A 23,741-nucleotide genomic window follows, 5' to 3' on the forward strand; every position below is an offset into this window, starting at 1 on the left:
CTGGAAAATCAAAACTGGGTTGGCAGGCTTTGCAGGCAAGCACTTTTTAACCACAAAGCCATCTCCCCAGACATTGGGGGTACCTTTTGATGAGTAGAAAGTCTTTAATTTTATTTATTTATTTGCAATCAGAAAGAGACAGACAGAGACAGGAAAATAGGCACATCAAGGCCTCTTGCTGCTGCAAATGAACTCCAGATGCATGCTCTATTTTGTGCGTCTAGCTTTACATGAGTACTGGGGAATCAAACCCAGGCCAATAGGTTTTACAAGCAAGCACCTTAACTGCTGAGTCATCTCTCCAGCTCAGAAAGTCTTAATTTTAATACAGTCAAATTACCTCATCCTTTATGTCTTCCCTGAGGACACAAAGATACTCTAATATAGACATTTATTATACTCTCCTATTTAATTCCCAGAAATCCATCTTTATCTCAAAATCTCAACCCATCCAACTGCCTGACACCTCTCCACTTTCTAAGCCCAAAGTATTAACTACTATACAAAGCACACTGAAAATGGCACTTGTATTAGGAGCAATGGTAAGCACATGGTTTCAATTTCATGTATGCTCAGGGTTGAGACCAATAACCTTTTTTATGTCCGTGGTTACTAACATCCCTCACATACTATGTCTCCACCAACATCTACCTTAGAATTCATGCCCACCTCCTACAAGAAAGCAGCTCTAATTATCTCGAAAAAGAGTAGAGACTGTAAGGCCACTGAGAGGTCCTAACATATACAAGATCATGTACATCTCACATTTGAAATCCCCCTTTCACAAAACTTATCTTCAGTCTCATTCACTTGAAAAATACAAGAAGCCGGGCATGGTGGCGCACGCCTTTAATCCCAGCACTCGGGAGGCAGAGGTAGGAGGATTGCCATGAGTTCAAGGCCACTCTGAGATGACAGAGTTAATTCCAGGTCAGCCTGGACCAGAGTGAGACCCTACCTCAAAAGACCAAACAAAAAAAAAAAAAAAAAGAGAGAGAGAATAAGAAAATAAATTCCTTGGGCTGGAGAGATGGTTTAGCAGTTAAGCGCTTGCCTGTGAAGCCTAAGGACCCCGGTTCGAGGCTCGGTTCCCCAGGTCCCACGTTAGCCAGATGCACAAGGGGGCGTACGCGTCTGGAGTTCGTTTGCAGAGGCTGGAAGCCCTGGCACGCCCATTCTCTCTCTCTCCCTCTATCTGTCTTTCTCTCCGTGTCTGTCGCTCTCAAATAATTAAAAAAAAAAAATTTAAAAAAAAAAGAAAAATACAAGATACAATTCTTTACTTATCAGAATGCAGTGGGGGGGGGGATGGAAGCTGGGCATGGCACACACCTTTAATCCCAGCACTCAGGAGGCAGAGGTTGGAGGATCACTGTGAGTTCAAGGCCACCCTGAGACTACATAGTGAATTCCAGTTCAGCCTGGGCAAGAGTGAGACCCTACCTCAAAAAAACAAACACAATAAAAGTGTCGGGCATGGTGGTTCATGACTACAATCCCAGCATCAGGAGGTTGAGGTAGGAGTAGTAGCATGAATGAGTTCGAGGCCAGCCTGGGATGCAGAGAGAGTTATAGGTCAGCCTGGGTAGAATGAGACCCTGTCATAAAAGAGGAAAGAAGGAAAGGGAAAGGGAAAGAAAAGGAGAAAGGAAGGAAGGAAGGAAGGAGGAAAGGAGGGAGGAAGGAAGATCACATACACTGAATTGGTGCTGACATGGGGAACAGGTCCTGTGATTTCTTGCTGAGAGCAATAAAAAATTAGAACTTATTTACCACTAAAAATTAACAATGCTCACTATTTCAAAATATGTGGGCTAGAGAGATGGCTTAGCAGTTAAGACACTTGCCTGCAAAGCCCAGGTTCAATTCTCCGGGACCCACATAAAGCCAGATGCACATGTGTCAGAAGTCTATTAGCAGTGGCTAGAGGCCCTGGTGCACCCATTATCTATCTCTACCTCAAATAAATAAATAAAAATTAAAAATATTTTTTAAAAATATAGTATGTTGCTTACAATTATGGAAGTTGTCAATAAAAAAATTAAAAAATAAAAAGAATGTAAGAACCAAAGAAAGGGTAGGACTCCTTACAACATGCTCCTCCTGACAAAATGGCCTGGATATCCATGACCTCACAGTGCCTGACACTACCTACACAAGACCATCATAACAGGAGGAAAAGATCATGACATCAAAATAAAAGAGAGACTGATTGAGATGGGGAGGGGATATGATGGAGAATGGAGTTTCAAAGGGGAAAGTGGGGGGAGGAAGGGAATTATGGGATATTGTTTATAATTATGGAAGTTGTCAAAAAAATAAAATTTGATCCTTAGCAGTATAAAAACAAACAAAATAAGCTGAGACAAAATCAACTTGTAAAATACTAACTAAAAGCAAAAGCAGGGGCTGGAGAGATGGCTCAGAGGTTAAGGCGTTTGCCTGTAATGCCTAATGACCTGGGTTCAATCCCCCAGTATCCACATAAAGCCAGATGCACAGTGGTACATGTGTCTAGAATTTGTTTGCAGGGATGGAGGCCCTGGTGCCTATTCTCTCTCTGTCTCTGTTTTCTCTATCTCTCCCTGCTTGCAAATAAATTTAAAAAAAGATATTTTAAAAAATATATATAGTATGCCAGCAATTCCACTACTAGGTATTTATCCTACAAATACACTCATATTTGAGTACAAATATGGATCTACATATAATTAATATTCATCAGTTTTAATCTTGTAGCCAAAGTTGAGACCGAATCTTAATATTCCTCAATACACCAAGTACGTTAAATACAGCTATTCAATGGAATATCTACAGAGCTATGCAAAAGAATGAGGTAGGTCTACACATATTAATATGTACTATTTTCCAAAATATGTGGCTTAATGGAAAAATAAGTGACACAGAACAAGACATACAGGATGGCATACTAGTTGCACATACACTTACATGGGCACAGAAAAATGTCTGAAAACAGAGACGCATGGTACAAATTAATGCCTCTGGGCAGCAGGATTTTTCATTGCCATTGCTTTTGCAATTTGGGGGACTTTTGTTTTTTTTGAGGCAGAGTCTCGCTCTAGTACAGACTGACCTGGAATTCACTATGTAGTCTCAGGGTGACCATGAAATCACTGTGATCCTCCTACCTCTGCCTCCCGAGTGCTGGGATTAAAGATGTGCGCCACCATGCTCAGCAAACTCTTGAGATTTTTAATTGCACATATACTTTCAAATAATAATTTTATAAAGAAATATTGCTTCTTGTAAGACTAATGTCTCCAATTGTGTACTCTGCAAATATCCTCTTACCTCAGCAAGAATATCCTACCTTCCTTCGTTCTTTTGTTGTTGTTTTTTGAGGTAGGGTCTCACTCTAACCCACGCTGACCTGAAACTCACTCTGTAGTGGCAGGCTGGCCTCAAACTCACAGTGATCCTCCTACTTCTCCCTCTCAAGTGCTGGGATTAAGTGTGGGCATCACCCTGTCCAGCCTCTACCTTCATTCTTCCCATCTGTGACCTATACCATTGAACCTCACCTCGGCTAGCTCCTTTCCCTCCACCTACAAACATTCCCATGTGTCTTTCTTAAAACTTCTCCATTCATCCATTTCAACAAATCTTAAAATGTGCTTGGGGGGGGGGTGCTGGAGAGATGGCTTAGTGGTTAAGGCATTTACCTGCAAAGCCAGAGGACCCAGATTTGATTCCCCAGTACTCACATAAAGCCAGATGCACAAGATGGTGAATGAGTCTGGAGTTTGTTTGCAGTGGCTAGAGGCCCTGACACAACCATTCTCTCTGTCTCTCTTCTCTCTCTCTCTCTCTCTGTCTCTGATTGCAAATAAATAAATAAATAACATTTTTTAAAAAGATGTTCTGTCAACCAGGCATGATGGTGTACATCTTTAATCTCAGCACTTGGAAGGCAGGGGTAGGGGTATCACTGTGAGTTTGAAGCCAGCCTAGGACTACAGAATGAGTCCTAGGTCAGCCTGGGCTTGAGAGATCCTACCCCAAGAAAAACAAAAGAGCTGGAGGGATTGCTTAGCAGTTAAGGCATTTGTCTGCAAAGCCGAAGGACCCAGGTTCAATGCCCAAGGACCCACGTAAGCCAAATGCACAAGGGAGCACGTGTGTCTGGAGTTCGTTTGCAGTGGCTGGAGGTACTGGCTCACCCATTCTCTCCTCCTCTTTCTCTGTCAAATAAATAATTTTTTTTTAAATGTGCTCTCTAGCAAAATATTCCCTTTCTCCCTAATAAAATAGTAGCAAAAGGTAATTATCTCTTTTATAATCATGGAAGTTGTTAATAAGTAAATACAAGGTAATTATCTCCTAATGGCCACATCTAACAGTATGTTTAGCATTTACCTTACCTGGCATCTTTTCCTCAAAAGTTTTCTTGTATCTGATGACATTACCCTCTACTAGCTATTCTTATACCATTTTGCCTGCTTTCTCAGGGTCCTGAAAGTTAGGAAAGCAAGCTTCCCAGACTTGGTGGCAACTGTGTGCACTACTCACCGATTGACTCTGCGGGGACACTTATCCGGCTTGATGTCCACCTCGTAGTGGTAAACGTCGATTTTAGGAATGTCCACCTCAAAGTAATTGGCCAGAAGCTTGATTGGTTTCCCCACAGTACCAATGCCAGGCCTTCGAGGTGCCTGGAACACCTGCTGCAGGGGGGGCAGGTAGGTGCCCGCAGCTAGGAAAACAAAGAGGGCGATGAGGAGGAAGCCTGGCAGTCTCCTGGCTGCTGAGATCAGAGAAGGCACAGGGCCCCTGGGAACAGGACAGGAGAGTAGAGGCTAAGCCTCTTTCCTGTTTCCTCACTCACCTGGGGGTTTCTACCAGCTCAGACATTCCTAGGCTCCTTGGGTTTTTGTTTGCTTCATTTTTCGCTTGTCTTTCTAACCCCCGCCCCTAGTCAGGAAATGTCTATCTTTGATTCATCAAGTAAACATGTAAGTTCCTATTACATGTTAAGCAAATGGGCCAAATCTGGCTCCTACTGACACAATCCTTTCTTCTACTAGACTAAGACACTATTTCTCTACCAGGTATCTGGAAGACTAAGAATGTTCTATTCTTTGTCACTAGATGCTCATATCACCCATCACCATCCAGCGCACTAGACAGCACCATCTTGATTGGAAGGACCCAAGGAATGCAAGGCTGAGGAGGACAGGGGCAATGTCTGAGACAGGATTAATGGATCAGAGCAACCACCCTTCTGAGAACAGACACCAGGGGATACCTTTCCCCTACCTGTTCTAACATTCCTTTCACCTACTTTGCTTTTCAGGCTGAGTAACTGGTTGGAGTTTTGGGTAAAAGGCAATGGATCAGAGCTGGAGAGAGAGAAAAGAAGAAAAGGCTTTTAAAAGGACAGTGTGTGAAGGTGAAGAAAGCTAAAGAAAGGGGCTGGGGGAAAAGGGCAAGAAACTAGTGTTCACAGCATTAAAAAAAATATCCTTGAATTGACCAGAAAAAAAAAAAAAAGGAAGACAGCAGTTGGAAGACAGAGGTAGACAGCTTACAATTTGGGTGGAGAGCTAGGAGAGGAGAAAGCAGAGCTACAGTTGAAAAGGTGAAGCTTAAATAAGAGCTGGGGGCTTCAGGAAGGGAAGAGCAATGAGAATGCAGGAGAAAGGGCCACTGGCTCTGGGAAAGGGAACATAAGATTCTTTCCATGCCCCACAAATCCTTCCACACAGAGGGTCCAGATAGCAGAAGCAGAAGGGATCAATTTCAAAACAGAAGGGGCCCTTGGGAAAAGACTAGGGCAGGGTTAGCATGATTGCGGTCCCCAGTTTATTTTCTATCTTGAGGGGGAGGAAGGGTAGAAAACTAATAGAGGCCTTTGTCCTCAGCTATTGTTCTTGCCAGTCCAGGAGCAGCCCAGGTGGGAGGAGAGGGAGAAAGCAGCTCAGAACCTCCCTTAACCTGAGTCCACTTTCAGTCAGACAGGGATGGAGCAAATCTTCAGCTGGGGGGGGGGGGTATGGGGGAGGAGGTCAGTAAGAGGTCAGAACCATTTGTGGGAAGGGACTACTTCTCAGAGCTAGGTTTCTGGGTGTCCCTCAAGCAACCAGTCAAGTCCAGACAGCTCTGCACCCAAAGGGGAAAAGCCCTCAGCTCCATGAGGAAGTAGAAGAAAAACTTAACTCACATCAGAAAGAGATGGACAGATGTTGCACACAAACCCCAAAACAGACACAATCACACATTCCTATCACATACATCCATACACAACACAGACTGTGAAAGCTTACTGTTACAGGCATATCCTCAATTCCCTCTATTACTGAGCTCTTCAAAAACAGGGAGCATACCTGTCAGTCATGGCTGAATACACGCACGCACACGCGCGTGCGCGCAGGGTATACAAACATATCCACAGACACAGCACAAGCACACAAATACCTGCAACTGTCCTAAAACAATCATAAATCCTGTACCTACAAGCAACCACCCTTCTGAGAACAGACACCAGGGGATACCTTTCCCCTACCTGTTCTAACATTCCTTTCACCTACTTTGCTTTTCAGGCTGAGTAACTGGTTGGAGTTTTGGGTAAAAGACATCCCCCTAAGGCTAGGGGCTGGGTAGAAATTGATGGGGGATGGGATAGGCTTTGGTCTCAAAGCTCTCTCTTCCCTAGGAATGGGACAACACACCAGACTGCTCTGAAAGGAGGCTTTGAGAAAACAGGGAAACAGCCTCACTTCCCCCTAACTAGGGAGGCAGGAGGAAGCAAGAGCCTCTCTCTCTCCTTCAGCCCCGTGAAAGCCTCACAGATGTACAAAGTACCCCCCCTTCACCTCACCCTGCCCCCAGCTTTTAGTCTGAGAAAGGGAGACACTTCCCTTCAGACCCAGACAGGGACAGACGGCCACTTTGTGATGCAGATGAGGGCCTCAACACGAGGACAAAGCTTCGGCCTAGGGGGAAAGGGGCGGGGCTCTTCCCTGCAGACAAAAGCGAGAAGGGAGGGGCCCTGAAAGTGACACTCCTCCTCCCCCATTCCCAACCAGCCCAGAGAAGGAAAAGTAAAGGAGAGCCAGGGCCCAGGATTCCTTCCCAGCCCTTCAAAGGCTGGCAGGACTCTCAAGAAGCCAGACTGCCTATTTAGAAGACATGTTCCTAAGGTAGGTTACGTGGCCGCTAAGCAGAGAGTAAGAGGCCAATCTCCCCCAAAAGGATTTTCCACAAATTATTAAACATCCACATAAGCATCCATACATTATCGAAAATGCCAATGGAGCCACACACTCGCACTGGGATGTGACAAGGCCTCCATGCTTGCTAGGTAACTGCTAATTCCAGAGATAAACGAGACACTACCCCTACCCTCAAGGAGCTCCCAGTCCGGGACGTATGCACGCACAAACACACCTGCACACAGCAGGTACACCTGTACATAAACAACAAGGCCCTGGTTTTGTGCACTGTGTCCTCCAGCCTTCTGAGAGCAATCCTCCAACTTCTTCCAAAAGAAGTCCAGCCAAAGAAGGAACAGCAACGGGGTCCCTCCAGCAGTAGTTTCCAGACTGAATTTCAAGGGAGGCAAAGCCGATCGCACTGAATTTTCCCAGTGCCACAGCCGACCCCAGCCCCTAGGCTTCAGAACCTTCCCATTGAAACTTGTTTCTTAAAACAAATTCTTTAAAAGTCCATTAGAAATTCGGCAGGATAAAAATGATCAGCAAGCTAAAGCAGGTATCAGCTGGCCTACCTGCTCCATTCTAGTCCACAGGCAACTGGAAATAGTCTCTAGCCTAAGAAACTAAAGAGTTTCTGAGATGGACAGAGGCAAGTCATTTGTACTGAAGGCAATGGTTGCCTGGGTGCCACCTTGGGATCTACACAGCCTCCTCGAGGATACTTCTGTTTGGGGGGAACATAGTCACTAAGTATTATAGATGGCTGAATCAAAGGCTTGAGAGAGTTGGTAAGAACAATTCTATGGGTCTGAAAAACACAAATTCTTCCATCAGGAATGTAATCCAAACAAAAATTCTATTGCCATCTTCACACCAAATGAGACAGTGCAGAGCACTGAACCTGAAGGATTCTGGGCCCAGACTGCTCTTTTCATCATAAGGTAAGAGAGGCCTAAGACACAACAGATAATACAGCCTACAGCCCTGAAGACTCCAGTCTTCTCTGGACAGCCCTGCCTCAGTTTCTCCTCTGTCCTCATCTCCTTTTCTCCTATATGCCTGTGAAATATACAGAAGTTAAGGTTATTATCAGGACCAGTGATATAATTACCCCCACCCCAAAGGATCTTTGTTAAGGAATAGGTTAGCTTGGTAACCTTGCCCTAATGAGGACAGGTTCTGGGGAGGAGAGGTGAAAATGAAATGATCCACTGGGAGACAAGAATGCTGTGAATATATTAAGGCATAAAAAGACTACACTGTAACATTAAGAGACAATTCAATGAAAAGGTCGATCTCCTTGTATTAAAAATCTCCTATCTCTACTCTGCATGGGACCAGAAACTTGCGAACCAGGTGTACTTGGCTCTGTCCCTTGTCTCTCAGTAACCAACGTCTTCTAGGTAGACTAGCTCCCAGGCATGGCTTCAGTCCCAGTCTCCTCGTGTGGCAGAAAAAGGCACTCTGGCAGTTTCCCCTCAACCCATTCTTGGGAAACTATGGTTAGGGGGCTTTAGGGCCAAGTGTCAGATCCCCCATCGGCAGAGATGAGAGCATTTTCCGCACTCTGCCAACTGAACCTTGGACGGAATGCGCCCATCAGTGGGCTCCTTTTTCCAGACCAAACAGGGCGGGGGAGAGGGGTGAGGGGTATTCAGGCAGCCACGCCCCCACCACATCGGGCAGCCCCTTTCAGATGGCACCTCCGCGCATGCTCCGGCGCCACCGCTTAAGTCCCCAGTCTTACTGGGGCGGGGAGGGAAGGAGGGAGGGAGGGAGAAAGGGGGGCGGGAAATCCCAGGACTAGATCCCCACCCACCGTCCCCTGACCCTCGCCCCCACGTCAGGCCCTGCTGGGGCGGAGCTCACAACCCTGCTCGGGCGCCTTCTCCCAAGAGACATTAGCTTAGCCCAGCCCAGGCCGGCCGAGCCCCCGCCCCCGGCATGCGGTAGTTCCAGGCCCATCTGTGTCCCCCCCACACTCCAGGACACCTGGAGCCCGCCCCCTGCCACCTGCCGGGCCTCTCCATAGGCCTCCCAGGATGTCCGCGAGCCCCTGGGTGCGTTCAAGGGCCTTCTCCCAGGTTACTTCCCAGCCCCAGGACTGCATGCATGCGTGCATGCATGCACCATGCATGCAAGCTTCCTCGGACACACAATCCCCCATCTGAGAGCTCTCTTCTTCACATGGCTCTCCCCCGGAACTGCACCGAACTCCCTTCACCAAAATGGGCCTCTCCTCATCCCGAGAGAGACGGAGAGAGAGGGACCCTGTTCTCACTCAGGAACCACGCTTCTCCACCAGGAGCGCTGGCTCCCCACCCCTCCCCAAGTCTCAGGAACACGCACCCGCACCCCTCCTCCCCCAGGGCCCTTACCTGCTCCCGAGGGTCCCGCTTCCATCCCATATACCCGTGCGGAGGTCAGGCGGCCCGGAGACTGTGGGGGTCCAGCGTGAAGGGGGGCCTAGCTACCACGCACACGGGCTGCTCGGGCTCCCGGGCCGGGCTCGGCTGCCCCCCCCCCAAGCCCGGCCGCTCGCGCCGCCGCCCCCGCAGCCTCCGTTGCCGTGGCCGCCGCCGCCGCCGCGGAGCCTGCAGCAGCAGCAGCAGCAGCAGCAGCAGCAGCAGCAGCAGCAGCAGCAGCTCCCCCTCGGCGAGCGCCCGACCAGCCAGCTGCCAGTGCGCACGCGCGGCCGCCGGGCCCAGGGGGCGGACGGGAACGAGTCAAGCGGGGCGCTCCGACGGCAACAAAGGCCAACGGAGAGGGGCGGGGGCGCGGGGGCCCGAGGCAGAGCGGCCCCTGGCGGCCGCCCGGCGACCTGCAGCCCGGCGGGACGGCTCCCCGGGGTAGAGGCGCCGCGGATCGGCGCAGTGGCGTCAGTGGGGCGGGGCGGGGCTGGGCGACATTCCCCCGGCGGCGGCTTCCCAAGCCTTAACCGCCGCCACCCCTCTCCCCCGACCAACAGGTCCCTGCAAACCTACCCATTGCTCCCCGGTCCCTCCGCACGGGCACCGCGTGCACCTCTCGGGCACCATCCCCCCCCCCACCTCACATTGCCAGACCCTCTTCCGCTCCAGCAGCCCCTCCGCCTATCAGCCCTCCCCCCCCCCCCGCGCCCCCGGGCCCTGCCTCCCACCTCTCCTCCCAATCACCCTTCATTCCTTCCAGTCTTGGTTGGCCTCTGCGAGGTCTTCCTCCGTCCCCAGTCACTGGTCTCCCTGATGACGCCTCCCTTTTTCATCCAAGACCCCACATATGTGAGAGATCCTGCCTACCCTGGAAGATGGCACTGTCTCAACTTCCAGCGTGGGGACAGAGCTCTCTCGCTGCAGGGCCCGGAAGGTACCTGCCTCCACCCTGTCGTCCGCGGCTCCTGCTGGAACTCGGTCATTCCACTTGTGCTTAAATGAGTGCCTCTGTGTGTGTGTGTGTGTGTGTGTGTGTGTGTGTGTGTGTGTGTGTGTGTGTAAATAGAAAGGTTTTCAGCCGGGCGTGGTAGCGCACGCCTTTAATCCCAGCACTCGGGAGGCAGGATCACCATGAGTTCGAGGTCACCCTGAGACAACATAGTGAATTCCAGGTCAGCCCGGGCTAGAGCAAGACCCTACCTGGAAAGGAAGGAAGAGAGGGAGGGAGGGAGGGAGGGAGGGACGAAAGGAAGGAAAAGAAAGGTTTTCAACTATTTCTGTGCAACATTTGACATTGACTTACAACATTTTTTTTCTACTTGCCTTCAACATTTTCTGAAGTTTCCTGTCCAGTTGGCTCCTTTTGGTTTTGCTCCACACGAAACAGGTGCTCACGGTGGTTCCAAGCGAGTTCTCGTTCCGCCCTCCACGCCTTGAAAATTTCGTCCATTCTTAAGTATCCAGCTATCTTTCCGAATCTCTCCAGCCAAGGCTCGGGCTCACATTTACTCGTGTCTGCTGGACAGCTCCACCTGGATCGTCTACCAGCCCTTCAAATTCAAGTAGTCCAAACCCTTCACCTTTCTCCCCAAACCTGGGTGCTTGTTCTCTTTCTGCTTGAGTAAATGCCATCTTCGTGCCAGAAATGTCAGCTCCTCTCTCCTTTGTTCCTTTCCTCGATTCGACAGTTCACCATGCCTTGACATGTGCGCCTCTTCAAGTCCTTCCTCCTTGCCATACTGTGCTGCCTTGTGCCAGTGAAGACAGATAATGATGGCATGTCACACCTTCCTTGGTAGGCTCATAGAACATCCTTCCCATTTGATTTGCTGCATGGATTGGATAGTTATAGTAAGAGACTCAATTCCAACATCATTTACACATTTATATGTACTCATTCATGTATTTATTTTTTGAGCAACAATCTCACTCACTCTAGTCCAGGCTGACCTCAAACTCATGGAGATCCTCCTACCTCAGCCTTCCAAGTGCTGGGATTATAGGCATGAGCTATCATGCCCAGCTAATTCATGTACATTTTTATTTTATTTATGTATTTATCTGAAGGGGGGCAAATAGAGAATGGGCACGTCAGAGCCTCCAGCCACTGCAAACGAACTCCAGGCACATGTGCCACCTTGTGCATCTGCCTTTATGTGAGCACTGAGGAAACAGACTTGGGTCCTTTGGCTTTGCAGGCAAGCCCCTTAACTGCTAAGCCACCTCTCCAGCCCTTATTTTATTTGGTTTTTCAAGGTAGGGTCTTGCTCTAGCCTAGGCTGACCTGGAATTCACTATGTAGTCTCAGGCTGGCCTTGAACTCATGGGGATCCTCCTACCTCTGCCTCCCAAGTGCTGGGACTAAAGGCGTGCACCACCATGCTCAGCTGGCTATTTATGTATATTTTTGACACATGCTTTACACCAGATGCTATGCAAAGGTCAAGGAGCTTAAGAGATCACCCCTACTCTATCTTCACCCATGAGGGTGTGAACTTCTGACACTTATTTTAGTGTGCTTATCTTCTCTTCAACAGAGTCTCAAGCAGCAAGCACCAGAGTCATCTGGAGGGCTTGTTACACACTGATTGCTAAGCCCTACTTTCATGACTGTGACTCACAGGACTTGGGTTAGACCCAAGAGTGTGCATTTCCAACAACTTTCCAGGTGAGGCTGATGCTGCCCATCTGAGGGCTGCACTGAAAACTACTGCCCTCCCATAGTTAAGAAGAAAGACTAAGCTGGCATGGTAGCTTAATCCCAACATGCGGGAGGCAGAGGTAAGAGGATCACCTTGTGTTGGAGGGCAGCATGGGACTACAGAGTGAGTGCCAGGTCATCCTGGGCTAGAGTGAGACTTTACCTCCATAAAAAAGAAAAGACAGGGGCTGGAGAGGTGGCTTAGTTGTTAAGCACTTGTCTGTGAAGTCTAAGGACCTCAGTTCGAGGCTCATTTCCCCAGGATCCACTTCACCAGATGTAGAAGGGGTTGCATGCATCTGGAGTTCTTAGGAAAAAAAAAAAGAAAAGAAAAGACAGGGGAGGGGGGTTGAGGAGGGAGGAGGAGGAGGAGAAGGAGTTGTCTAGAGCCAGATTGTTTTGGCTTCATTCTTGATCCTGCATTTGCTAGCTGTGTAGCATTAGACAAAACAAAAATGTTCTATATCTCCATTTCCTCTGTGTAAAATGGTGGTGATAACAGTACTTACCTTGTTATGATTTTGTAAAGATTAAAAGAATTAATAAATACTAATGAATTAAAAAGACTTCAGAGTAACGCCCAAAAGGATGGAAGGGTATTATTAGATGCGATCACACTCATTATTTGCTTCCCATATCATAAGTTCCTTAGAGATACGAAACATATCAGATGCATTTCTGCCCCTTTCACACCCAGCACAACTGTACCTAGAACGATTCCTAAATGTGGGTTTACTTGAATAAAACAGAGGGCAGCAAAAAACTTTAAGAAACAGCAGGATGTTTGCCTGGGTGTTAAGTGAACTGGAAGGTCAGTATACTAGTATCTGAATGAAGGGGTGTCTAAATCACTAAATTCCCAATCCTTGAATCCCCTTTTCTTTCTGCTATTTTTATTTATTTTTCTCAATTTTTATTAACATCTTTCATGATGATAAAAAATATCCCATGGTAATACCCTCCCTCCCCTCACTTTCCCCTTTGAAATTCCATTCTCCATCATATCCCCTCCCCATCTCAATCAGTCTCTCTTTTATTTTGATGTCATGATCTTTTCTTGTGTAGGTAGTGTCAGGCTCTGTGAGGTCATGGATATCCAGGCCATTTTATGTCTGGAGGGAGCACGTTGCAAGGAGTCCTCCCCTTCCTTTGGTTCTTACATTCTTTCCACCACCTCTTCTGCATTAGACCCTGAGCCTTGCAAGGTGTGATAGAGATATTACTCAGTACTCCAATCACTTCTTTCCAGCACCATGATACCTTCTGAGTCATCCCAAGGTCACTGCCATATGAAAAGAGAAGATTCTCTACCAAAAGTGAGAGTAGCATTAATATAAGGGTATGAATATTAAGAGAAGTGCTTACTGGACAGTTTGATAAGCACAATATATACATTTATCCAGACATCAGCAGATTTTTTTTTTTTTGTTGTTTTTGTTTTTCAAGGTAGGGTTTCACTCTAGCCCAAGCTGGCCTGGAATTCACTACAGAGTTTCACAGTGGCCTCAAACTCACTGCAACCCTCCTACCTCTACCTCCTGAGTGCTGGGATTAAAGACGTGTGCCACCACGCCTGGCTAGCAGACTTATTTTTATTTATTATTTATTATTTATTTGCATGTGTGTGTATGGGAGCCCAAAGGTCTCTTGCAGCTACAAATAAATGCCCACTTAGCTTTACATGGTGGCTGGGAAATTGAACCCAGGCCAGCAAGTTTGCATGTAATCATTTTTTAACCCACTGAGCCATCTCTCCAGCCCCCAAGTCCTTTTTCGCTGAATGCTCAGCCTCATGCTTAACTCTGAGGAAAGGAACTGATCACTATTTTGATCCATCTTCAAAGTGGTTAGCAGAGTCAAGTATGGCTGCAACTTCCAGAGTCTTTCTAGAGTGTCCACATCCATTAGGAATTTCACTACCAGCTAAGAAAAGTAATATAAGAGAAATCTAAATAGAATTATATTTTTGAGGCTGACAAACATTCAGTAACATTTTTCACACGTGTGTGCACGTGTGTGTATGTGTGTGTTTGAATGCCATAATGCACATGGTGAAATCAGAGAACACCCTTGGGATATCAGTCCTTGCCTTCCTCCTTGTTTTGAGACAGGGATTCTCTTGTTTGGCTGCCATGAACAACAGACTAGCTGGCCTAAGAGCTTGAGGATTCTCTTGGCTCTATTTCCCATTGCTATAAGCACATAAGGATTACAGGTGTGTGCTTTGCTTGCGTCTGGCTTTACATGAGTTCTGGAGATGTGAACTCTGGGAATCAGGCTTACACAGCAAATGTTTTAACCACTGAACAATCTTCCCAGCCCTCTTTCTGTGACTTTTTTTTTTTCGAGGTAGGGTCTCAGGCTTGCTGGCCTGGAATTCATTATGTAGTCTCAGGCTGGCCTCAAACTTACAGGGCTCCTCCAACCGCTGCCTCCCAAGTGTGGGATTAAAGGCATGAGCTATCGCACCTGGCCATTTGGTGACTTTTTATGTGTGTGCCTAGAAATCGATTGACTCACTCTGTCTCCAATTCAATCCTTGCATTTTGGTCCATACTCAGCTCACACTAAAGAGCTCCTACCAGGCGCACATATACACCTATACACTCAGAATGTCCTCAAACCAAAGCAGTAAGAATGGCTTGAAGGCTAGCGTGGTGGCTCACACCTTTAATCCCAGCACTCGGGAGGCAGAGGTAGGAGGATCGCCATGAATTTGAGGCCACCCTGAGAATACATAGTAAATTCCAGATCAGCCTGGGCTACAGTGAGACCCTACCTCGAAAACAAAAGTAAAACAAAACAAAAAGGCTTGCAAGAAATGATGGCCTCCATTTATTTGTCTAGATATTAAAAACTGTGTGATCCAGGCACGGCGGTGTACCTATAATACAAGCACTCATGAGGTTGAGGTAGGAAGAGTTCCTGTACCGAGAAATTGGAGACCAGCCTAGAAAGCTTAATGAGACCCTCATCACCCTTTTTGTTGTTGTTGTTGTTTATTTTATTTATTTTTAATTTATTTGAGAGTGACAGACAGAGAGAGAAAGAGGCAGAGAGAGAGAGAGAATGGGCGTGCCAGGGCATCCAGCCACTGCAAATGAACTCCAGACGCATTCACCTCCTTGTGCATTTGGCACTGAAAATTTTCTCATAATAATCTATGGTTCCTGTGTGTTCCATTGTTCTTTTTTTTTTTTCCCTTTTGCTGTACTGAGGATTGAATTCTAAGGCTGGAAAATAACTCTACCACTGAGCCACATACATTCCCCAGCCTTTACATATTTTTCTTCTTTGCTTTCTTTTTAACTCTCTTTATTAACATGTATTAACTATATATATAATGGGTTTCATTCTCCCAGTTTCATACATGTATAATGTGTTTTAATCATCCTCACCCTCCTCTATTCCCTTATTATTCTCTTGTTTTCCTTCTCTCTACTTTTCTGAGATAGAGTCTCCTATGGCCCAGGTTGGTCCTAAAACTTGTTACATAGCCAAGAATGGCCTTGAACTGCTGGCCCATTACCATCTTTTAGTGTGATTTGTTTGATTGTTTCAAGGCAGGGCCTCATTCTTACTCAGGCTGACCTGGAACTCACTCATTCTGTAGACCCAGCCTGGTCTCAAACTCATGGTGATCCTCCAGGCTCAGTTGGGATTAAGGAAGTATACCATCATACTCAGCTCTTGTTACATCACTGGAGTCCCAACCCTACCTATAATCTGACCAGAACTGAAGTCACCTTATCTTTGCAATTTCTGTTCTGATTCAACAGGTCCAGCTTGATCCTGCCCCAAGGTCAGGGATGAATACCTGAATTTCTATAAGCTATAAGGATCCAAGTCTACAATGCACTTCAACCAAGGGAGTTAATAGAGTTTCAAAAGTTTGTAATTTCTTGATCTATTATTGTAAAACTAAATAACTTTTATTCTATTTTATATCTCTCTCTTTAAAATATTTTATTTATTTATTTACAAGCAGAGGGAGACAGAGGAAAGAGAGAGAATCGGTGCACCAGGGCCTCTAGCCCCTGCAAATAAAATTCCAGATGCATGTACCACTTTGAGCATCACTGAAAAATTTCTAGTAGCAATCTATGGCTCCTGTGTGTTCCATTGTCCAAAACAGTAGGTTTCCATCTGACTTATTTGTATCCTCTTAGATTTTGATTAGCCCTCCCTCTACATTTCCTTTACTCAGTCTCTTCCCCTGACCTCATATAGGCCTTTTCCCCCTCATTAATCTGTTCTTCTATTTACGTATATACAATATCATCCTATTAAGTCCCCCCTCCCTTTCTATTTCTTTTATATCTCCTTTCTAGCTTACTGGCCTATGCTACTGAGTTTTCTTCCTACTCACACAGAAGTCCAGTCATTTGTAACTAGATCTTTCTTTTCTTTTTTTAAAAAATATTTTATTTATTTATTTGAGAAAGCAATAGAGAGAAAGAAAGAGGCAGGTAGACAGAGAAAGAAAGGGCACATCAAGGTCTCTAACCACTGCAAAGGAACTCCAGACACAAGTGCCACTTTGTGCATCTAGCTTACGTGGGTCTTGGGGAATCAAACTTGGGTCCTTAGGCTTTGCAAGCAAGCACCTTAACCATTAAGCTATCTTTCATCTCTATAGCCATCTTTTTTTTTTTAAAGGACACGGGGGCATGTGCTTTTATTTATTTATTTATTTTTTAAGTTTTTTGGTTCATTTTTTATTTATTTATTTGAGAGCGACAGACACAGAGAGAAAGACACATAGACGGAAAGAGAGAGAATGGGCGCGCCAGGGCTTCCAGCCACTGCAAACGAACTCCAGACGCGTGCGCCCCCTTGTGCATCTGGCTAACGTGGGACCTGGGGAACCGAGCCTCGAACCGGGGTCCTTAGGCTTCACAGGCAAGCGCTTAACCGCTAAGCCATCTCTCCAGCCCAATAGCCATCTTTAAAAAAAAAACAAATTCATGTATTTATTTTCAAGCAGAGAGAGAAGAGAGACAGAGAGAATGGGCATGCCAAGGCCTCTCCAGATGCATGTACAACTTTGTGCATCTGGCTTTACATGGGTACTGGGGAATCTAACCTAGGTCCTTAGGCTTTGTGGGAATCTGCCTTAACCACTAAGCAATCTGTCCAGCCATAGACCCTCATCTAAAAAAAAAAAAAAAAAACAGGTCAAACATGGTGGTGCATGCCTTTAATTCCAGAACTTGGAAAGCAGAGATAGGAGGATTGCTGTGAGTTCCAGGCCACTCTGAGATTACATAGTGAATTCCAGGTCAGCTAGGCTAGAGTGAGGCCCTACCTTGAAACATCAAAGGGGAGGGGCAATGCCAGGCATGCTGGCACACACCTTTAATCACAGCACTCAGGAGGCAGAGATAGGACTGCTGTGAGTTCAAGGTCAGCCTGAGACTACATAGTGAATGTCAGGTCAGCCTTGGCTACAGCAAGACCCTACCTCGAAAAATCAAAAAAGGGGAAAGGAAGTTTAGAGATGGCTTATTAGTTAAAGTAATTGCCTGAGAAGCCTAAAGACTCTCTAGATCACTAAGCCTTACGATCAAAGGCGAGGCAAGCACAAGGTCGCACATGCTCGCTAGGTGACACAAGCACCTGGAGTTCGATATCAGTAGTTGAGGCCCTGGCTCACCAATTCTCCCTGTGTGTGTGTGTGTGTGTGTGTGTGTGTGTGTGTGTGCACGCACACACGCGCGCGCACACGTGCCTTGCCTTCTCTAAAAAAATAAATACTAAAAACTTTTCTTTTTGAAAAAGGGGAGGGGTCCGGGTGTGGTAGCGCATGCCTTTAATCCCAGCACTTGGGAGGCAGAGGTAGGAGGATTGCCATGAGTTCAAGACCATCCTGGGACTACATAGTGAATTCCAGGTTAGCCTGAGCCAGAGTGAGAACCTACCTTAAAACAAAAAAAAAAAAAAAAAAAAAGGAATGGGGTAGGGGGCTGAAGAGGTGGCTTAGTAGTTAAGGCAATTAATTGCCTACAAAGCCAAAGAACCTAGGTTCGATTCCCAGTACTCACATAAAGCCAGATGCAGAAGGTAGCACATGCTTCTGGAGTTTGTTTGCAGTGGCTGTAGGCTCTGACACACCCATTCTTTCTCTCGGTCTCTCTCTCTGCCTTTTTCTTTCTCTCTCTCTCAAGTAAATAAATAATTTTTTAAAAAGAGTATATCTTTTTAAAACATTGAGCAAGGACAAAGAAACTAATGTAAGTAAATGGAAAGAGTTAAGAAAATAGGTAAAAATATGTATTATTCACTGTCAGTATCAGTCATACCTAACTAGAAATATTATAGATAAAATAGCCTGTCTGGAGCTGGAGGCATGGTTTAGCATTTAAGGTACTTGCCTGCAAAGCCAAAGGACCCATGTTCGACTCCCCAGAACCCATGTAAGCCAGATACACAAGGTGGTGCATGTGTCTGGAGTTCATTTGTAGCAGCTGGAGGCCCTGACACACCCATTCTCTCTCTCTCTCTGCCTCTTTCTCAAATAGATAAATATTTAAAATATTTTTAATATCCTGTCTGAAATATTCAGAAATAACCTTTGAGATGTTTGGGATATGTATAAGATAATGTACAAAAAGGCAGGTGTGGTGGCAAACACATTTAATCCCAGCACTTGGGAGGCAGAGGTAGGAGAGTCTTTGTGAGTTCAAGGCCAATCTGAGACTACATAGTGAATTCCAGGTCAACATGGTATACAGTGAGACCTTACCTCAAAAAAGAGAGAGAGAGAGAAAGAGAGAAGGAGCCAGGCGTGGTGGTGCATTAATCCCAACACTTGGAAGGCAGAGGTAGGAGGATCACAGTGAGTTCAAGGCCACCCTGAGACTACATAGTGAAATCCAGGTCAGCCTGGGCTAGAGTGAGACCCTACCTCAAAAAGAGAGAGAGAGAAGGGGCTAGAGAGAAGGCTTAGTGGTTAAGGTGTTTGCCTGCAAAGACTAAAGACCCATGTTCAATCTCTTTCCAGGTCCCACATAAGCCAGACACACAAAGGTGATGCAAGCACAAGGTTGCATATGTACATTATGTGACACAAGCATCTGGAGTTTGATTTCAGTGGCTGAGGCCCTGACATGCCAATTCTCTCTCTCTCTCTCTCTCTCTCTCTCTCTTTCTAAAAAGAAGAGAACCAAAAGAGAAAAAAAAAAAAAAACAGCTGGAGTAAACTTCCAGCATAAAGGAGGCAGAGGTAGGAGGATTGCAGTGAGTTCCAGGCATGCCTGAGAATACAGAATGAAATTTCAGGTCAGCCTGGGCTAGAGTGAGACCCTCCCTCAAAAACCCAAAAAAAAACCAACCCAAAAACCAAAACAAAAAAGAAAGAAAGAAAGGAAGAAGGAGGAGGAGAAGAAAGGGAGGGAGAGGAAGAAATGGAAAGAAAGGAGGAGGAAGAGGCTGGAGAGATGGCTCAGTAGTTAAAGACACTAACTTATGAAGCCTGCCAACCAGGTTTGATTCACCAGTACCCACATCAATCCTCCTATCTCTGCCTCCCAAGTGCTGGGATTTAAAAAAAAATTAAAGAAAATGTAAACTGGGCATGGTGCTGAATGTCTTTAATCTCAGCAGTTAAGAGGCAGAGGTAGAAGGATCACTGTGAGTGTGAGGCAACACTGAAACTACATAATGAATTCCAGGTCAGCCTAGGCTAGAGCGAGATCCTACCTCAAATACAAATACAAATACTACTACTACTAATAATAATAATAATGGCTGAGGAGATGGTCCAGCACTTAAGGTGCTTGGCTGCAGAGCCTAACGACCTGGGTATCATTCCCAGTACCCATGTAAAGCCAGATGCACATGGTGGTGCATGTGTCTGGAGTTTGCAGTGGCTGGAAGCCCTGGTGCGCCCATTCTCTCTCTCTCTCTCTCTTCTCTCTTGCTCTCTCTCTGCTTTCAAGTAAGTAAATAAATAAAAATATTTAAAGAAAGAAAGAAAATGTACAAGAACCAATAAGAAGCCATATAAAAATAAATGATTTAAGCAGAAAGAAAGGCTAAGTTCCTTAATGGAAACATGAAATAAATATTAAAAAGTATAATAATGGCTCCTGGATTCTTGCTAGTCTAGCTCCAAGTTCTGAAGATGAGCATAACATTGTCCCACTCCCCTCCAATTACTATAGTCCAACTAAAAACACAACAATAGATTAAAGTTAATCCTACATTTCAAAAAATAATAATAATGTAGGGCTGGAGAGATGGATCAACCATTAAGGCAATTGCCTGCAAAGCCTAAGGACCCAGATTTAATTCCCCAGCACCCACATAAAGCCAGATGCACAAGGTGGTACATGTGTCTGGAGTTCCTTTGTAGTGGCTAGAGGCCTTGGCGTGCCCATTCTCCCTCTGCCATATAAAGAAAAAATAAAGAAAAAAATAGTGTCGATAAAAATTCCTATACATATTTGAGTGTAATGAATGACAGGAGCACGTGGATTCCATGAGATCTAAAAAGAGATATCTCTGATCTCATCAGTGTATGTTTCTAGATGCCTGGAAGAGTAAGCAGGAATTAAGTAATATTAGTGCAGGGGATAAAGGTCAGACACAGCATATATGATTGGATCCTTCAGCATTGTTAATTTCCTAGCATAGAGATAGAAGCCAGACACAGTGAGGACAGAGGCCACAGAAGAGTGCCGTGACCATTCTCCATTCTCTCCCTAGCTCAAGCCAGGGGAGGGGCAGCAAAGGCAGTAGGAAGAGCTGTCCCTGGTGCTGACACCCAGGCTGGACCTGAACTGACCCAGAACAAACCTACTTTCAGGCTTTTGCAGCCTGTCTAGAAGCCCCCAAACCTGGAAAATGCCAGATTAGGAGAAACTAGTAACTTTGAAAAAGTTCCCCCAAGTGAATTGTTGAAACTCAGGAGCATTTACATGTAAGGAACCCAAAGCATGGGCTACTGAAGTTGCGTCGTTCCTCAGTTTGGTTTTATACAACCCTGTGATACCTCACATCCCCAGGGCTCAGTAGCACCAATTCTGAAGTGCACCGATCCAAAGAGAATCACAGCGTACACTTGTCTGTGTCCAATATATAAAAATATAGAGTTGGCCAGACATGCTGGCGCACGCCTTTAATCCCAGCACTTGGGAGGAGGAGGTAGGAGGATCACCTTAAGTTTGAGGCCACCCTGAGACTACATAGTGAATTCCAGGTCAGCCGTGGCTAGAGTGAGACCCTGCCTTGAAAAAAACAATAAATAAATAAAAACAAAACAAAAATAGGTTTGTTCAGAACCCATTGGCATGCGTGAGGACAACGCCAACAAGGTTCCAGATTCCTTCTGTAGACAGACCAGACCGACACAGGTTTGAGTGGGAATCCAGCCTGCCTGCACAACTAAGGGACAGACCTCGCTGCTCTCACCACTATCCCATTTTGGAAAATCTCAAGACAGAGAACCCACTACAAACTACAAAGCTACTAAGAACATGGAGCTAAAGAAAAACTGCATGTGCAAGTGCCATATGCATTTTTTCTTTTTTAAATTTTTTTTGTTGTTATTTTATTTATTTTAGAGTGACAGACAGAGAGAAAGAGGCAGAGAGAGAGAGAGAGAGGGAATGGATGCGCCAGGGCCTCCAGCCACTGCAAACAAACTCCAGATGTGCGCGCCCCCTTGTGCATCTGGCTAATGTGGGTCCTGGGGAATCGAGCCTTGAACCAGGGTCCTTGGGCTTCACAGGCAAGCGCTTACCTGCTAAGCCATCTCTCCAGCCCCATTTTTTCTTTTTTTGAGGTAGGGTCTCGTTCTAGCCCAGGCTGACCTGGAATTCAGTATGTAGCCTCAGGGTGGCCTTGAACTCACCACTATCCTCCTACTTCTGCCTCCGAGTGCTGGGATTAAAGGCGTGCGCCACCATGCCTGGCTTCTATCTGTCTCTTTCTCTCTTTGTGTGTCCGTTGCTCTCAAGTAACTAAATAAAAATAAACAAAAAATAAAATTTTAACATAAAGAAAGAAAAAATAAAGAACAGAAAAAGGCTAGAATAAGTCATGGAAAAATACATCGTCCCTAAAACAGATATAGCTCTACTATACCAAATGAATCACAAAGATGGTGGCCAACCTTGGCACATTAGAGGGTATGGCCTAACAACTACCTTTCTTTCTTTCTTTTTTTTTTTGGTTTTTCGAGGTAGGGTCTCACTCTAGCCCAGGCTGACCTGGAATTCACTATGGAGTTATGGAGTTTCAAGGTGGCCTTGAACTCATGGCGATCCTCCTACTTCTGCCTCCCAAGTGCTGGGATTAAAGGCGTGCACCACCATGCTCGGCTTATTTTTATTTTTTGGTTCTCTTTTATGACAGAGAGAGAGAGAATTGGTGCACTGGGGCTTCAGCCACTGCAATAGAACTCCAGAGGTATGCACCACCTTGTGTGCATGCACAACTTTGCACTTGCATCACCTTATGCATCTGGCTTATGTGGGATCTGGAGAGTCAAACATTGGTCCTTAGGCTTTGCAGGCAAGTGCTTTAACTACCAAGCCATTTCTCCATTCCCTCACCCCTCTTTTTTTTTGCTTTAAAAAAAAATTGGGGGGCTGGGGAGATGGCTTAGGAGTTAAGGCACTTGCCTGTGAAGCCTAAGGACTCAGGTTCAATTCCCCAGAACCCATGTAAGCCAAATGCACATGGTGGCTCATGCATCTAAAGTTCATCTGCAGTGGCTAGAGGTCCTGGTGTGCCCATTCTCTCTCTCTCTCTCCATCTTATAAATAAATAAATAAAATATCTTTTAAAAATAAAAAATATTGGGCTGGGGCTGGAGAGATGGCTTAGCAGTTAAGGTGTATGCCTGCAAAGCCAAAGGAACCCAGTTCAACTCTCTAGGACCCACATAACCAAGATGCATCTGGAGTTTGTTTGCAGTGGCTAGAGGCCCTGCCATGTCCATTCTCTCTCTCTGCTTCTTTCTCTCTTAAATAAATAAATAAATAAATATAAAATATTGGGTTGGAGACATGGCTTAGCAGTTAGGGCACTTGCCTGTGAAGCCTAACATCCCAGGTTCGACTCCCCAGAACCCATGTAAGCCTGATGCACATGGTGGCACATGCATCTGGAGTTCGTTTGCAATGATGCACCTGTTCTCTCTCTCTGCCTCACTTTCTCTCTCTAATAAATAAAATAAGCCAGGCATGGTGGCACATGCCTTTAATTCCAGCACTCAGGAGGCAGAGGTAGGAGGATCGCCATGAGTTCAAGGCCACCCTGAGACTACATAGTGAATTCTATGTCAGCCTGGGTTAGAGTGAGACCCTACTTCAAGAAAAAAAGAAAGAGAAATAAAATAAAATTCTTAAAACTATTTCTATTTACTTATGTGTTTGAGAGAGCAAGAAGGATAGAGAGAGAGGAGGGGCACCCCAGGGCCTCCAGCCACTGCAAACAAACTCCAGA

At 45.9% G+C, this 23,741-nt stretch overlaps 1 protein-coding gene and 1 long non-coding RNA gene across 4 annotated transcripts in view; one reads left to right on the forward strand and one right to left on the reverse strand.

The window, feature by feature from the left end:
- Ago1 (argonaute RISC component 1) overlaps window positions 1–9,688 on the reverse strand; it is a 59,231-nt gene extending 49,543 nt beyond the window's left edge. For both annotated transcript variants that reach the window (XM_004665225.3, XR_006637141.1), the window contains exons 1-2: window positions 9,554–9,688; window positions 4,531–4,714 (exon numbers count right to left, since the gene is read on the reverse strand). In XM_004665225.3, the coding sequence (XP_004665282.1) occupies window positions 4,531–4,714; window positions 9,554–9,578 (209 nt within the window). In that variant the 5' untranslated portion in view covers window positions 9,579–9,688. The remainder of the gene's footprint in view (window positions 1–4,530; window positions 4,715–9,553) is intronic.
- A 608-nt stretch (window positions 9,689–10,296) lies between these two features.
- Window positions 10,297–12,464, forward strand: LOC123460948. Of its 2 annotated transcripts, XR_006637297.1 has the most exons (4): window positions 10,297–10,520; window positions 10,928–11,148; window positions 11,275–11,381; window positions 12,124–12,464. It is a non-coding gene; the product is annotated as an uncharacterized LOC123460948 (long non-coding RNA). The 2 variants fall into 2 exon arrangements; XR_006637296.1 differs by having other exon boundaries at window positions 10,928–11,381.
- The last annotated feature ends 11,277 nt before the right edge of the window (window positions 12,465–23,741 follow it).

The sequence above is a fragment of the Jaculus jaculus genome, chromosome 5 (assembly GCF_020740685.1).
Source record: "Jaculus jaculus isolate mJacJac1 chromosome 5, mJacJac1.mat.Y.cur, whole genome shotgun sequence".
Classification (NCBI taxonomy): domain Eukaryota; kingdom Metazoa; phylum Chordata; class Mammalia; order Rodentia; family Dipodidae; genus Jaculus; species Jaculus jaculus.